The following is a 17187-nucleotide window of genomic DNA, read 5'->3' as shown; positions in this document are numbered from 1 at the left end:
TCTGTAATATGAAATTTTAGACTGGATTTTATTAGATATAATTGATCATGCATAAAAACTGGTTTTCTAAACTTACACATGCATAATCAAATGTTTGCCATTTTATTTTATTACTAAAATTTGTATTTTATTGGACACTTGAATGATATATAATGTAATTTGTTTTTATTAAAGAAAATTAAGTCTTTATAATATATTTAAAATAAATATTTTGAAATGAATACCATAATTTAATCCTCTATGCTATTCTCTGCTGTCAGGAAAACTAATTAAATTTTTATCTGCACAAATGTCCTCGCAATATTAGGTATCAGTAAACAATGCTTATAAGCTTTTGGAATTGCAGCTGAATAGTGATTACCATGCATTCTGTGATCAGTAAGAAGTAAAGCAATGGGTGTTTTCAATTTTTTTTTTTTTTTTTTTTTTTTTTTTTTTTTTTTGTGCGTGTTGGGGGGAGCTTTTGTGCCTTGCCATCATCAACAGTGCATGAGAATAACCAATGCATTTTTTGATAACATGCCTGCTTTATAAGAGTTTTTAAGCTGTGCATATGAAATGCTCTTATAAAAATCTTTCTCTTCTGTCACTTGATGAAAATAAATATCATGTCTAGATATATTAAAAATAGCCTTGCATGCTGTATTATTTTAGATTAAACTGTTGTAGTGATTTTATATTTTCCCATAAAATTTCTTTAAGAATTTTAAGCACCACTTCTGTGTTATCATATGTAGTCAAAATCTGGTATTTGTCCTTACTTGCGATTGTATATGCATCATATATGCATAAACAATGCATATAAGTTTTAAATGCATGCAAGTTTTCAATACCAAATTTAAGAAATTTCATATTATATCATAACGTATTTTTTAATGAAAGTCTGTTTAGAGCTTCAAGTAAAGTATTACTTCCAGCTTATCAGTTTTAGCCAAAATCTAATATGCTGTTCCTTTTTTATATTAAAGGCTTAAGTACTAAAATTCTAAAGTTTTGGATTATATTTTAATATAGTTTTTCATTAAAAACTGTTATAGAATTCAAGTAAAATACCACTTCTAGTTGTCCAATTTTGCCTAAACTCTGCTCAACTCTTTATATTAATGCAGAAAGCTTAAATACAGAAGGCAGAAATTTTTGGAGGTTTGGTATTAAAGTTACCATGGATGAAAAAAAAATCATCACACGCACTTAAAGAAAGCATTGCAAAAGTAGTAAAAACATACTACTGTGCCCTAATTTTTGTTTATTCACTGAAAAAAAATCTCTGTAGAATTTTTGACTGGAAAACATAACCTATTTATATAAGTTGGTGGGAGGTAAAAATAGCTGGAAAATATTCTGTTTTGTAAAATAACAATTATTATTCATTTACATTTTAGGGGATTTAATCACATCCTTGGCATTCTTGTGGGACATTTGTACTACTTTTTGATGTATACTTATCCTCTCAATTATGGTGGATCAAGCTTATTACAGACTCCTCAAATTCTGTAAGTTGAATATTGAACTTCCATGAACAGTTGTCTGTTAATTAAGTATTTATTCAAATGCATTTTTATTGTTTCACTTTACTTTAAAGCAGGATTCCCTCAACTTTTTTTCAGTCGCGACCCCTTTTTATCACTGAGATTTTTTCACGACCCCCAGAACTCCATAATATTTACAAAAATTTTGAGGGACCCCATTTATATTGCGCAAATTCGACACACACGTGAGTGAAACTGTCAATTTTTTCACTTCTACTGTAATATACTATTGCAGTTTTAGGTCATTAACTTTAATTTTTAATTTTAAGTCAATTAGAACAATGTAAAAATTTTAAATAAGTAACAGACAAAATGACGGCATCACGTGCAAAGCAAGGAAAACGAACATTTATATTATAAAAAAAATGTGTCAAAATGTTTTCATTTTTTTCTTTGTGTGTATTTTCTTTATCTATTTTCAGATACATTGTGTAAAAATATTTGGTAATTGTAAAATTATTATAATACATTAAAGAAATATCAAAATTGCTAAATTTTTGGCAACCCCCTGCTGCAGGTTGCAACCCACAGTTTAAGAAACCCTGCTTTAAGGTTTTCAATCTATTGCATATTTGATTCACAAATTTTATGATTTGAATAGACCATTGGCATTCAAAGTATAGGTTGCAACCCCAAATGGAGTCTTGAAAATTTATAGTTGGGTTGAAAGGTGGATAAAAATCATAAAAAGTCTGAATTTATGGTATATAACTGTGAGTTGACACTCTGGTGGGGGATTTTGGGGGATCTTTCAAGGGTTTGCATTGCCATAAAGTTCGAATACCACTTGCATAGACAATACAATGCTGCAAAAGTGGGTTATTTATTAATTTAATAAATCATCAGCTTCATCTGATTGCAATTTCTGTCATGAATCTAAAAACACTCAAACTTCTAAAAGTTGCAATTTCTGTCATGAATCTAAAAACACTCAAACTTTTAAAAGTTGCAATTTCTGTCATGAATCTAAAAACACTCAAACTTTTAAAAGTTTAATAAAATTTTGAAAATTAATTTTACTTTAGATTATTTAGTTAAGGTAAAGGATATCAGGAATATCTGCTTAGCTGCATTCAAATTTGGATCAAGAATATCCATGGTGAGGGTATTTGAGGCTTTATATATGCCTAATTTAATGGTGCACTTGCACCAGTATCAGTGCACTTGCACCAGTGCAGTACAATTACAAAATCTATACTTTTCTGGGATTTGAATCCAAGCCTCTAGATCCGAAGTCCTTAGAACATAGTCACAGCCAGTTTCTTTCTGTTATTGCCATATCAGCTGTTGCAGTGTATTAAAAAAAGATAGTGAACATTCTAATTATTTCAATTTTCAAGTATGTACTTAAACTACAAAATTATTAATTTATTGAAACAGTATTAGACCCCCCCCCAAAAAAAAATTGGCTATCAGAGGATTAAATATTATATTACATAGTGGCTAGTTGAGAGTCTTGCACATTTAGTTACCTCCCAAAAAATAAAATTGAAATTATGTAGTTGTTGAAACAGCATTAGTCTAAAAAATCTGTCTTGCAGCAGTAAATACTTCCAAAGCAGGAAAGTAAATGGCGTGCATGCTCTTGTAGACATGGATACAGTCAAAAGTCGTTAATCAGGACTCGTCGGGACTTCGGCGATTCCGGATTATCAATTTTTCCGGATTATAGATCATCAGTTTAAATCTCGTAAGATGGCATGCAGAAATTCTAAAATTAAAAATATGAAACCGTAATTTATAAAGTAAAGAACAATTATGATCTAAAGGGTATCAAAATTTACAAAAAAAAAAAAAGCTTAATATTTATTTGTTTACTTTATTAAACATTTCTGTCAAAGTAAGTTGTTTAAGTTGCTTCGTTTTATGTGATAATACTTTCTCTTTAATTCTATAAACAGACATAATTTCTTGTTCAGTTACAAAAGTTCCGCTGTTCAAGTCCCGTAATTGCTGTGCCGAGAATACCGACTAACTTGTCAATCGAAATTTTTTCATTTTCACTAACCTCTCTGTCACTTTCTTCATGTCTTTATCCATTTTTTGCAGCAATTCCACTTTTTGTTTGATGGACATCGAAACATGCTTTCGTTTTGTAGATCCTTTGGGAGCTCCAGCATCGGAAATTCTATTTGACATAATCGAAAGTTCAAGTTTACTTTTATAAAATTGCTCTTACAGTCTGCAAAAAATAATAAGCCAGATCCAATTTGAAGATTAAGGAACAACACAATAATCAACATTAACTGAAATAGATAATTAGATAATTTTAGCTTATACCATCTGTTATACATAAAACGCGCACGCGAAAACGTATTCTGCGCTTGCGCACACGCATATGCGCAGTCGTAAAGGTCTTACGCGCATGCGTAAACACCTATGCGCATGTGTCAACGCGGCGCATGCGCAGAAAGTTATTAGCTTTGAGGTCCGGATTATGGGTGTCCAAATTAACGACTTTTGACTGTAGTACTTTTTGAGATTTCTATGGGATTCCTTTTAGCATCAGAAAGAGATCTGAGGATACTATCGTAGCACAACTCAACTCCATTTGTAGTTCTGTAGGAGCTTTGGATATATGTACTGGTTCAAATGCCAGTTTCATAGCAGAAATTTGCTTCTCAAAATATGAAAATCTTTCAGTGTATTCTTCTATTAAAAAATCCAAGATACCTACATATTCATCGAATATTTTATTTTTACATTTTTGCTAGCTTGGGGAAGGAAGAGTTCTGCAAGTATATCCGAGCAAGAGAACAGTGTTTTGAAAGATGTTAATTTTTTCGAAAAGCTTGGGTCTTTTGCCATATTTCATATACTATATCAGGATTGCCCAAAGTGCGGCTTGCGAGCCTGATACAGCTCTCGCAGGCAATTTGTGCGGCTCGTGCATATAAAATATATGTATGAAATATGGTAAACTAAAACTATTCAGCATCCAAAAAGAAGTAATTAATTAGTTTAGACTCTTTTTACAAAGTTATCACAGATTTCTTTCTATTTAAAACCTCCTCCACTACTTCTATAATGATGCAAATATGAACTTGTGGCTTTAGAAAATCTAGATGCGGTTGTCGAACCTTCCTGAATTCAAACATGCGGCTCTTACTGACATGAAGTTTGGCCAACCCTGTACTATATGTTTCATTTAACCTTTCAGGCAAATATTTAAATTGTTTTGTTTTGTCAAAATATTAGACAAAAATTCAATGTTTTTGCAAAATGCTTCATCTGCTAGATCACAGTTTCCCTGTTCTGATAAAAGTTTAAAATTTGTCATAGTAAAGTTAATACTTTTATCAATACTTTTATCAAGACCTGTCCTGTTGATAGCCAGCGAACCTTGCAGTAGTACGGTACATCAACACTCCAAGTTTCTTTGTCTAAATTTAGCATCTGCTGAAATTAACGATGATGCATTATATTTACGTGAATATAGTTGACAATCAAAATAATGTGCCAGTGTGCCTTGCAAAATAGTTATTTTTGTGCAAAAAATGCTCACATTATTTAATTCTCTTAATTATCAAATTGTCATAATCTGTATAATTATGTATTAATAAATACAAGAGCTAGAGGCCGCACGTTTTCCACCTCTAGTTTAGATATATACTTCAATATACTTTTGTTTTCTTTAGAATAATGAGTGGGATAAATTATACATTGTTTTTTATTAGTTTTCTGTATTTTGAATTAAATGCATTTTTAGTTATAAAATTTTTAATTACTCATGCTTAGTGTTTTTAACTTTATTTGTTGAGGAAAATTGTTAAGTTTGCTGATGTAAAAATTAGAGAAAGTCAAGGAAATTAAAAGTTAAATTTCATTATGTACCCTGAAAACAGATTGAAGAGCTTTTGAAATGGTTGATTTGGTGTATATTTAATAATGATCAATGGATATTCATGTATTGATGAGAACATTTGCTTTTCTCATTTTCCATTTTCTTTCATGCTACTCATAAAATCTTGAAAAGCAGGCTATCCCCCAGTAGTGAATGTGTCAATTTTATTTTAGTTAATGCATAAATAAGAAGCAGACCATTTATATTGCTGCTGGTTGTGTAGTAATAATCAACAAAATATTCAAAACGTTTAGAGGGATTTAATGTTTAGGAAAGTTCGAAGAGCATATAAAACACTTTTTTCATCCTCATTGTGACGAGGTCACGTTGAATTAATTATTTACTACATTATGGCAATATTTAGATATTTGCATCAGATTCCATTGGTGACAGTTTCTTTTTTTTTGCCAACTTGTGTTATAAGGTGAGGAAAAGATTTCATCAGACAACTGTTGTAAGTGGAGGAAAATATTACATCAGACAACTGTTGTAAGCGGAGGAAAGTATTGCGTCAGACAACTAGCATCTTCACTTCTGTTTGCCTGGGTAGCTGAAGGTATTTTGCGATTAGTTGCCTTCTGATGCTGGGTTTTTTTCATTATCGGCAAAACTTAGCTGGGGAACTTTATAAAAGGCAGTAATTTTTTTCCACCAGGAGGGAGGAGATTGAAAGGTGCGAGATGGAGATGCTGCATAGAGAAAGACGGTAAGAGTGGGGTAAAATGCAAACTTTGGGGAATTTATCGTGCAAGCTTTCTTGATCTCCGAGTGTGTATGAAGGAAGCGAGTTTCTTTCTCTTTGATGCTGTAGCTGCAAAATTTAAGCTAATCTCTTTTTTTTTCCCCCCCGGCTTGGCATTTTCACCCGCCATCCCGATGAAGAGTACCTTCATGTGATTGAGCTGAAATATACCAAGTCTTCGAAGGGCTCTGTGGAAGATTTGATCTATCTTTTTTTCTGAGTGAGGAGGCCTCATATTGCCATGTGACACAACAGATTCAAAAAAAGATCTCTTCAGCATTGTTAGTATTCAATAAAGCAAGAATTAAATCTGTTTTCACGTGTTTGTCACTTTCTTGTCACGGCAGGCTGGATCTTGTCCTGGGGTAGTTGCCACTATATTCCTGTTTATCATAACATGTGACATATTCCTGTTTATCATAACTATATTCCTGTTTATCATAACATGTGACTTTTGCCACCACAACCAATGAAATAAACTTTACCACACTTGGTGCCGTGCCGAACCGTTTCGTGTGCTGTGGCAAGTACATTAACGTTGCATTGAACTGTGTCTATTCTAAGACTGTATTTAAAGCAGTTGTATTTATGAATGTATTTAAAGTGAATATAGATTGTATTAATCACATGAATGATTCAAAGTCTAACTTAAGTCTTATGCTGCAGTGATAAATTTGTTTGATATTAATTTTTCTTATTTGTATTATATATATGATTTATAATATGTACCATTATTGGGCAAAAATTTGCATATTTATCATATGTGTCATTTCATAGAATGTTTTTTTGTTTAATTGAGTATGCCTAAGACACGACAACAATCTCCTGAGCAAATGGAAACTAAAACATTCACATTTAATATTGCATCATTTTCTGGTGATCCTGATACTGTTCGCTGGTTCACTAGCCAGATTAAAGAATATAAAACTCTTAATAATTGGAATGATAAAGTTGCAGCATTATATCTGAAAGTAAACTTGTTGGTGCTGCACAGCAGTTCTTTGCAGAATCGCCTGCATGTCAAAATGTGACTTCCCTCGATGAGGCTTGTGAAAAACTGATAAATTTCTTTTCGAAGGATTCTTACCCTTCATCTAATTGCTTTCCAGACCATTCAGCTGTTACCTGGTGAGTCAATCAAAAGTCTTGAAAGTCATTGAAACTTTGGCTCATGCTACATACAACCATGTTCAAAATAGCAAAGCATTGAACCAAATAAAATCTTTGCAGTTTCTAACTGCTTTACCAATAGAACTCGAAGAAAAATTAATTAGTGAATCTACAGATAATTTTGATCAGCTTGTGAATTTAGCTCAGCAACATCATTCTAATTTGCAAAATTTGAAAATAATGCAAACACATTCCATTGCTTTGAATAGCAAAGATGATGCTATTGAGATTTTAAAAAGTCAAGCTGAAAACCTCAGTTTTCAAATTGCATTACAGAATGAAAAATGTCAATTTTGTAATTTAGATAAGCATCCCTTAAATCAATGTAATGCTGTTTTGTCTTTATGGACAAGTAATCCCACACGTACTGAAGATACAAATGACCACTATGTCAATTGGATGCAAGAAACTCCCATATATCCTCCATATCCACTTCCATTCTTATACTGTCATAAATTTGAACATTCAATGTCAGTATGTCGTGCATATTTGGCAATGTGTAGCCCTCGTTAGAACCTGGTTAGAAGTTCGAGTAACTATGTTAGCAGTCGTCCTAGTCTCACTAGACCACAGTTCTATAGCAATAATACGCGACAAGGTGATAACTCAAATGTTAACAGATTTCCATCATGTGGTCGGAGACCAAATTATTATAATCAGCCAAGATGCAGTACCCCTTTAAACGCAAGGGAAGTTCGCAAGTAGGTGGCGATGTGACCTCTAATGTCTCAACCAAGTCACCAAAAACCAAGTATCATATGAGCAAAGAATCGGAGAGTATTGAAACATATTTAAATAAGCAAATAATAATCAGTGGTAAACCCTGGAGTTCTATCAGAGTTTTTGCAACAATTTCATGTCAAAAGTAAAAGTAATTGTTTACCTATTGTACATATAAATAATGTCTTTTCTGATTGTACTCTTCCTTTGATTTATGTAACATTTGGTAAAACTTTATACGTTTTATTACTTGATTCAGGAAGTTCTGTGTTATTGTTATCAAAAGCTGTGTTTGATACAATAAGATTGGATAGTAAAGTTAGATTTTTATCCAGACATGTTCAAATTAAAACTATCAATTCCAATTTACATTTTTCAGCCTGTGTGGAAATATCATTTAAGATAAACAAGCAGCATTTTAAACATTCTTTTTATGTCTCTGATGCTTTTCAACAAAATTTTCATGGAATTTTAGGTTATGACTTTTTATCCAAACATGATGTCTTAATATGTTCTAAAAGTGTAAGTAAACACGATATTGAATTGCTTCCTGCGATCCACACTCTAAATGACAATTCCTTCATTACTGTCATCAAAAATATTAGTTCAAACAGTGTTCATATAAACAAAAATCAGAAGCTAGGTTAAGTCTTATCTGATATTGAATTTGCTGAGATTATACCTGATTCTATAAATTCGGATACTCCTCAAAATGAGTATTACAATCTCATAACTACATCAAAAGAGGTTTTAGAAATAAGGAAACAAGAATTGTTACCAACTGACTTTGATCTTAACCATCTTTCTCCTGAACAAAGGCAGTGTTTATTGGATGTGTTAATGTCTAATTATGCAACTTTTTCCAAATCTTTAAAATCACTTGGCTGCACTGATAGGGTAACCCCACAAATTTGTTTTAGGTCTTCGAATCCCATTAGGACCCTTCCTTTTGAAATTCCTTATTCATTGCAATCTCAAGTAAAAGAAGATCTTCAGGAATTGCAGGAAGCTGGCTTAATTCATCGAAATGTTATTGAATGGGCTTGTCCCATGCTGTAAGTAAAAAAGAAGCCAGATCCCAAATACCCTAATAAGCCACCCAAATATCGCATGGCTCTTGATTTAAGATTGCTTAATTCTATTATTGAACATTCAACATATCCTCTTCCAAAAATTTCAGTGCTTATAAACAACATCTCCACTTACAAGTACTATTCAGTACTTGACTTAAAAAATGCTTATTGGCAAATTAAACTTCCCGATCACTTGCAGGATGTGTTAACATTTACTACACCTTTTGGATCCTTTGCTAATAAAAGGCTAGTTTTTGGCTTAAAGACTGCTGCCAGTACTTTTCAAGCTTTAGTGGATACGCTTATTGATGAACTGAAAATGGACGGCATCATAGGTGTGCATGCATATCAGGATGATATAGTAATAGGTGCTTCTAACTTTGATGGTATGATGACTAAGTTGACTGCAGTATTGAAACTTTTATCTAAGTATAACATAACACTGTCTCCTACAAAATGTGTTTTTTTTTTTCAAAACAGCTATAGATTATTTGGGATTTCACATCTCTCATAACTTAATTAAACCCATTTCAACTAATATTGCTAAGATCATTAACTTTCAACCACCTAAGACTGTCTGCCAGGTCAGAAAATTTCTAGGCCTTTGTGGTCTTCTATAGACATCTCATACCAAATTATGCCGAACTTACTGATATTTTGACACAATTGACCAGTAAGAAGAATAAATTTAAATGGACTGATGCGCATAGCGTTGCATTTGAAACTTCAGCATATATTCTTTTCTGAAACATTTGTTATATTACCACAATGGGACAAGGAATTTATACTGAATACTGATGCCAGTGATCATGATATTTCAGGAGTTCTTCTGCAGGAACATAACAATGAATTGCATCCTGTGTCACATTATAGTCGAACATTGTCACCATCTGAAAGAAAATACCCAGCTTTAAAATTGGAACTTTATGCCATTTATCGGTCTGTTACTGCTTTCAAATCATATTTATATAATCGAAAGTTTACAATTTTGACTGATAGTAAACCTCTGTTGCATTATCAAAAATCTACGTTACCTGCTGACAGTACGACTAGGTGGCTTATGGAGTTAAGTGAATATACTTTTGAATTTAAGCATATTCCTGGAAAATTAAATTCTCTAGCTGATTACATGTCACATATGCAAGATCCTGATCATAATCAGCCAGTGTTGGCTGAAAACTCTGAAGATAACTCAGTTATTCTTCCGTTAGTTGAAACAAATATTGAACGACCCCAAGTAAATGCCCTGGTTTCTTCTGGAGATCCTCCTCATGAAATTTCTGAGTCAACGTTTCTTGCTGAGCAAAGTTCGGATCCATTTACTTCAGAAATTATCACAATTTTGAAAAATCCTTCCTTGCTTAATGCTGAAAAGGTACATAATTTCTTCATTAATGAGTCAAGCAAGCTTCTTATGTTTATTTCAAACAAATAAAATAATGCTGAGTTAATTGTTGTTCCCCAAGCATTCAAATCTAAAGTGTTAGAAATTTCCCATATATCCCATCTTGGGGTGCAATAGACTTATAAAATTTTAATGAAACATTACTTTTGGAAGGGCATGTATAATGACACAAAGAACTTTGTCCTCTCGTGTCATTTATGCAACAAATATAAGTCTTTCACTTCTAAACAAGTACCATATAAAGCCATCAGAATACCTAAGTACTCCAATGACTTTATTTTCATGGATATTGTCGGTCTATAAGGAATTGTGGCCGTGTTCTTACTGTTTTAGATCATTTTTCTAAGCATCGTGCTTTATATCCACTTAAAAATCTCACTGCTGAAACTATTACAGGGCATTTATTACAATATATATCTGTACATGGAAGACTGGAAATGATCTTGGCTGATTTGGGCACACAATTCACTTCATTAGTGTTTGAATCAATTACAAAATCATTAGGTATTAAATTATCTCACTGTTCTCTTCAAAGACCGGAATGCAATGCACAAAGTGAATGAGTTAATACTTCAATCAAAACTTCTTTACTTACCCTTCATGAAAAACATGTTTCATTTCAAAATGCATTGTTAATCCATCAGAATATTTACAATGGTACTATTCATCCTTCAACAGTCTATTCTAATATTTTGCATTTCGGAAGAAACTTATCTTTAATTTTTGATACATTTCATCCTGATCCAAGGCCAGCTGAACTGGATAAATCCCATTATTTGTGTGATCTTCTAACACAACTGAAATTAACTTATGAACATGCATATGAGACGCTTGAGCGAACACAAGTAGAACAACTAAACTACACTATTCGAGCACTTGACAGTGAGTTTGCTCAACCATTCAAGATTCACATCAATCGCCTTTGTTTGGCTCCTAAACGATTCTCTCACTTAGTTCAAAATCCACCTCCTGCTCCTCAAGTTACACATCAGTATAATCTAAGAAACAGACAGCACGTTTAAATTTTCTTCTCATCTTTACTATTGTATTGTAGAATGTTGATATACATGAAAAGTTATGTATTGATAAGTAGTGTGTTTATATCTAATTGTAGTAACAAATTTATTCTGTTGCACCTCTTTTGTTGAATTCTTATGACTGTGCAGGCATAATCATTAGAGTTTAAGGCTTGATCACCCTTAAATATAAATTATAGATTCAACAACATTGTGCCTAACATATTTAAAGTGATTAAAGGTGTTTTATTTTTCAAAATCTCTCTGTATGATGTGATTATAGTTGTCTTGTAATATTTTGTCATCATAAATGCTATTTATTAATTGTAACTAGGAGTATGTTAAAATTGCAATTTTGCTTTATCATAAAGCATGTTTTCTTATTTTATTGTAACGGTTCTCTAATCTTTAGTCACCATGAGGTGTGTTGAAATATTTTATACGCCCTACTTTTATCTTGAAACTGTATGGGTTATACTACATATTTATAGCATGAAACATGTTTTGCATGAAAAGTTGGTATGGGAATTTTGTTTGTTGTGTAGCATGAGTAGTATTGTATGTCATGATATATTTACTTTGGTCCAATGGTTCGATGCATATTAACTTTATTCTAAGGGTTTGTGCTGCTCCCTTTTATGTGCTAATTCAGAATGTTGGTAATATCTAGCTGCATTGGAGTAGCATGAAATGATATATGTTAAACTATATTACATGGTGCTACTAAATTACCATAGCATGATATTCTATTACTGTGCCTTTGAGGACTCACTGTTAATGCATTTACCACCACAACTGTCTTATGCTTAATTAACTTGCAAGAGCAAGTTAATTTTGTTTACACATGATATTTCTGTGTTTATGTATCCATATATCCTCTTAAATGCTGAATTCTATTCAAATAGAACAGAATGTAGGTTATGAACTATATGAACGATGTTCAAATTTTTTGACATCTCGACTATTTTTATGGACTGTGTAGTTATTTAACGCACACTTATTATCAATTATGTGCCTAGTTCTTCAATATTTTGGATAAATTATGTGAATGTGCAATGATTATATCACTTATTACAGAGTACACATGTTAGAGACTGTGCCTGAATACTTAGTACCATAATTATTTTAAATTTATAGACTTTTTGATATTATGGACTCTAATATTTTTCATGGACTTTTAAAATGAATGCTTCCGTTACTCTAATATTTTTCATGGACTTTTAAAATGAATGCTTCTGTTACTGTGCGTGATGCACAGAAGACTATCAATTGAACTCTAATTATCTGTGCCAACAGTATAAAATTGGACTCTTTGCACAATTATCCATATACTTTGGTGTTAAACGATAGCAATTTAACCAAATGATCTCCATGTTTTAATATGTTAGAAATTGTATGTTTATTTAAAGCACATCTGATTGTTAGTTGTCTGGCATTTGTATGCTAAGTACTTTTATTTATTATGTAAATAGCAATTTGTGTGTAATATATGTATTTTCAACCAGCACTTTAACATAAATTGGCACGAGTTGATATGAGGCTGCCTCTTAACACTAGGAATGTTCTTCGTGCACATAGGAATTTTTTTCCTTTTTTTTCCGAAGGAGGGGTGGATATGTCACGAGGTCATGTTGAATTAATTATTTACTACTTTATGGCAATATTTAGATATTTGCATCAGATTCCATTGGTGACAGTTTCTTTTTTTCGGCAACTTGTGTTGTAAGATGAGGAACAGATTTCATCAGACAACTGTTGTAAGTGGAGGAAAGTATTGCATCAGACAACTGTTGTAAGCGGAGGAAAGTATTGCATCAGACAACTAGCGTCTTTACTTCTGTTTGCCTGGGTAGCTGAAGGTATTTTGCGATTGGTTGCCTTCTGACGCTGGATTTTTTTCATTGGTGGCAAAACTTAACTGTGGAACTTTATAAAAGGCGGTAATTTTTGTCCACCAGGAGAGAGAAGAAGGAGGAGATTGCAAAGGTGCGAGATGAAGATGCTGTATAGAGAAAGACTGTAAGAGTGGGGTAAAATGCAAACTTTTGGGAATTTATCGTGCAAGCTTTCTTGGTCTCCCCAAGTGTATGAAGGAAGCGAGTTTCTTTCTCTTGGATGCTGTAGCTGCAAAATTTAAGCAAATCTCTTTTTTTTTCCCGGGCTTGGCATTTTCGCCCGGCATCCCGATGAATTCCCTGGCATCCTGCATGTGATTGAGCTGAAATATACCAAGTCTTCGAAGGGCTCTGTGGAAGAATTGATCTATCTTATTTTCTGAGTGAGGAGGCCTCATATCACCATGTGGCACAACGGATTCAAAAAAATAATATTTCTTCAGCATTGTTAGTATTCAATAAAGCAAGAATTAAATCTGTTTTTACGTGTTTGTCACTTTCTTGTCATGGCGGGCTATAGACCTGGATCTTGTCCTGGGGTAAGTTGCCACTATATTCCTGTTTATCATAACGTGTGACATATACTTTTGCCACCACAACCAATGAAATAAACCTTACCACACTCATATTCTGTTTTAGACAGCTAATTTAAAATAGCAAAGCAATATCTGAAACTCAAGTGCATTGTTGTGCCATTGATGTTTATCCCAAATAAGGGAGGAGGCTTTTGAATGCTGTCGAATACAATACAAAATAATTAAAAGTTGAATTTTTCTTAATTAAAAAAAGTCATATTTAAATGCTTTGTTTATAGTTGCATGTATATTTTATTTGAATTATGGTTTTTTCCCCTTTCTTCAGCTATGATTATTTTCCAACCAGAAGAACTGCTCCTGGAGTTGGAGTACCACCAGCATCTCGACAGGCACCACCAAACAATGGACGAGGGTGGGGTCAAGGTCATGCTCTTGGAGATTAATATTTCCATGTGTTTTTTATTGAATTGTATTGCCACTGGCTGAAAATAATTTGGTCATTTATGGCAGTTATATTTTGTTTCTACAGATTTAAAAGTGTTGAAAACTATAATCATTAACTTTTTATATTAAAGCATTATTAATTTTCTTTTTTATTACTTCCCTACTTACATTCTTTTCTTTAAGAATTTTCATAATATATGTAAAATAGGATTCATTCATTTTGTCATTTTTTTTACTGTGGTCCAACAAAAACTTACTGATGATATCAGAAATGTGATATTTATTTTGAGTACTCTCATGTTTAATTTTAATGCTTTGTATAAACATTTAATTCAGCTGATATTAGTATTATTTATTTAAAATATGCCATATTGAAACAAAATAATATTAAATTTCTTCTAATGGCTATGTTTATTAGAGATGACATATTTAACATCTATGGCATCTGTGATGCTATATATATATATTTTTTTTCATACCTGTGTATCTTTTGCACTGAATTCATGAAATGTAGAGGAATGTTATTTAGAAAGTGGTACATTAAACGAATTTTCAAAGTGTCTTGTTTAATGCTTTTCAAGTAACACATTAGCTTCAAGAGCAATAAAAAAAAAATAATGAGCTGTCAGTATGTGAACATTATGAAATAAAAGAGCATAGTAAAATTCTCATATATGTAAATAAGTTTTATCTTGTACTTATTTCTTAACATCTTAATAATTGTGAAAACTCAAATATTTCTGCAAAGTTATAATAAATGTCTGAAACTCATATCATTTACACCAGGTTCTGCTTTTGAAAGGTTCCATTTAGGTATATACAAAAGTTACAAACAAGCCTTACGTATTTCTAAGCCATTTATAATACTTTAGATCAGGGATTCTTAACCAGTGATACGCAAGAGAAAAATAGGCAGTATGCAAAGAAGGAAAGTATTCTCTAACACTCGTAAATTTATGTGATCTGAGCTTTGTTCAAGAGTGGTGGTACTAAAGGTTTTCAATTTTTGTTTACATGGTACACATTAGTCAAAAGGTTCAGAACCTCACTACCTTAGATTAAAGAATTCTATTCTTTAGTGGTTATTATTTTTTACTTATCAAGGATTATGAGAGTCAGTGTACTAGTTTTAATTACAGTCAGTGGGTGATCGGTTAACGAACATAATCTGTTACAAGACTATGTTCGCTATCTGAACTGCTTGTTAACCGATCATCAATTTACCATAGATTTTTTTGGGGAAATCTATTAATTTGTTCTGGAGACCCTAGAAATTAAATTTAAAATAGAATGTATAATTTCTTAGTAAGTTTATTAAAAAAATAATACATAAATATAGCCTTGCATATTAATCAGTCCTTTTCATTTTTTCTTTATGGGGCGTTAAAGAACATGTCCATTGTCGATTGTTTTTCTCTCTTTTTCAGGATTTTCTGGAAGTGAGTATTAGCATTGTCGTTGCAAAGATCCCAACCCTATTGACATCAGCTTTGTTTGGGTGCCATTCTAAGACCATTGCTCTGACATCTGCCATTTCTTCAAAAGATCTTTAATGGCAGATGTCGGCATTGGTCATCTTTAGTCTTCTCGTTCAGAAGGAGACACATTTCGCTGTGTTTCTTGATGTTCTTCATTCAAGATATCTTGGAGTTTTTCTGTCGTCATTTCATCTTCATGTTCCATTATGAGCTTTTCTGTGTCATTCTCATTCACCTCCAATTCCAGATCTCTAGCAGTTGTCAAAATTTCGTCCATAATTTCAGGGGTGTCTCTCTGATCACCTCCATCTCCTTGAACAAACGATGGACACAGCTTTCGCCGAGCAGAAATCAGCTGCGAGAGCCAAGAAGTGTTCATTAGAATTCGTTTTAGTTCATTATCCGAATATGTGTTCATTGTCCGAACACAAAAATCTTTCATGAAAGTGTTTGTTGTCCGATTTGTTTGCAGTCCGAACTGTTTGTTAACCGTTCACCCACTGTACCTGTCTTTAAAACTCTTCTGAGATTTTATGTCAAGTCTGACACTTTTTCTAAGAATATTTTGATCCTATGCTTTTAATGCATGCAACTGCTAAGTTTGAATCAAATCTCTGTACATTCTTATGCTTTCTGCATCTCTGTATCTTCCAGTATTTTTCTGTTATATACAAATTAAAACTTGAACATCAAACATTTGTACTAAAAGATATGAAGAACAGCACTAAGGTGAGTCTTATTTTTATTATTTGAAACAAAAGTGTATAGGCTATAGTTATGCAGATATACAGCAAATACATCATACACAAAAATTGTCATTTCTAGATATTAAAAGTTATGCATCTGCCATTTTTCTAATGCAGTTTAGTATTTCAGTGAGATCGTTTTGGCAATGTAGATCTTAATACCTTAGTTAATACCTCCTAAGTGAGAAGTTGCTTAGGAAGAAACTTTTTCGGGAATAGTCTTGGATGTTAATGTTGCACGTTCGCTCTCAATTAATATGCATAGTGAACAATCCTTTTGAAGTGCCTTGGAATATGCTGAAAATATCCCGTGATTTGTTAATCGTTGAATAATTAAAGAACTGGTGCAGATTCTTTTTTTTTTGAAATTGAGAAGTTAACTCTCTACAAAAGTTACTGACTTGTTTCTCCCTTTTGCCAATGAGTTTGACAACAATAACGTCTTGCATTTTGTTATATGTTTTACTGTCATTCTGTTTTATGTATAGTACTTTTTACCATTTGATTGGCTGCTTTGTTCTAAAGAGATCTGTATGCTTTCATATTAAATGTTAGGTGGATATTTCTTCTCTTGGTTTCAGAAATGAAC

At 32.4% G+C, this 17187-nt stretch overlaps 1 protein-coding gene across 1 annotated transcript in view; it reads left to right on the top strand.

Annotated features, from left to right (window-relative positions):
- The window catches only part of Der-1 (derlin 1), a 58951-nt gene extending 44017 nt beyond the window's left edge, over nucleotides 1–14934 (top strand). The window contains exons 7-8 of the mRNA XM_035354472.2: nucleotides 1383–1493; nucleotides 14256–14934. Coding sequence (XP_035210363.1) covers nucleotides 1383–1493; nucleotides 14256–14373 — 229 coding nt within the window. The 3' untranslated portion in view covers nucleotides 14374–14934. The remainder of the gene's footprint in view (nucleotides 1–1382; nucleotides 1494–14255) is intronic.
- Nucleotides 14935–17187: the final 2253 nt, after the last annotated feature.

This window comes from Stegodyphus dumicola, chromosome 1 (assembly GCF_044657685.1).
Source record: "Stegodyphus dumicola isolate Sdum_Otavi_A_Nest chromosome 1, ASM4465768v1".
Lineage (NCBI taxonomy): Eukaryota > Metazoa > Arthropoda > Arachnida > Araneae > Eresidae > Stegodyphus > Stegodyphus dumicola.
This window is presented reverse-complemented; position numbering and strand designations above follow the sequence as displayed.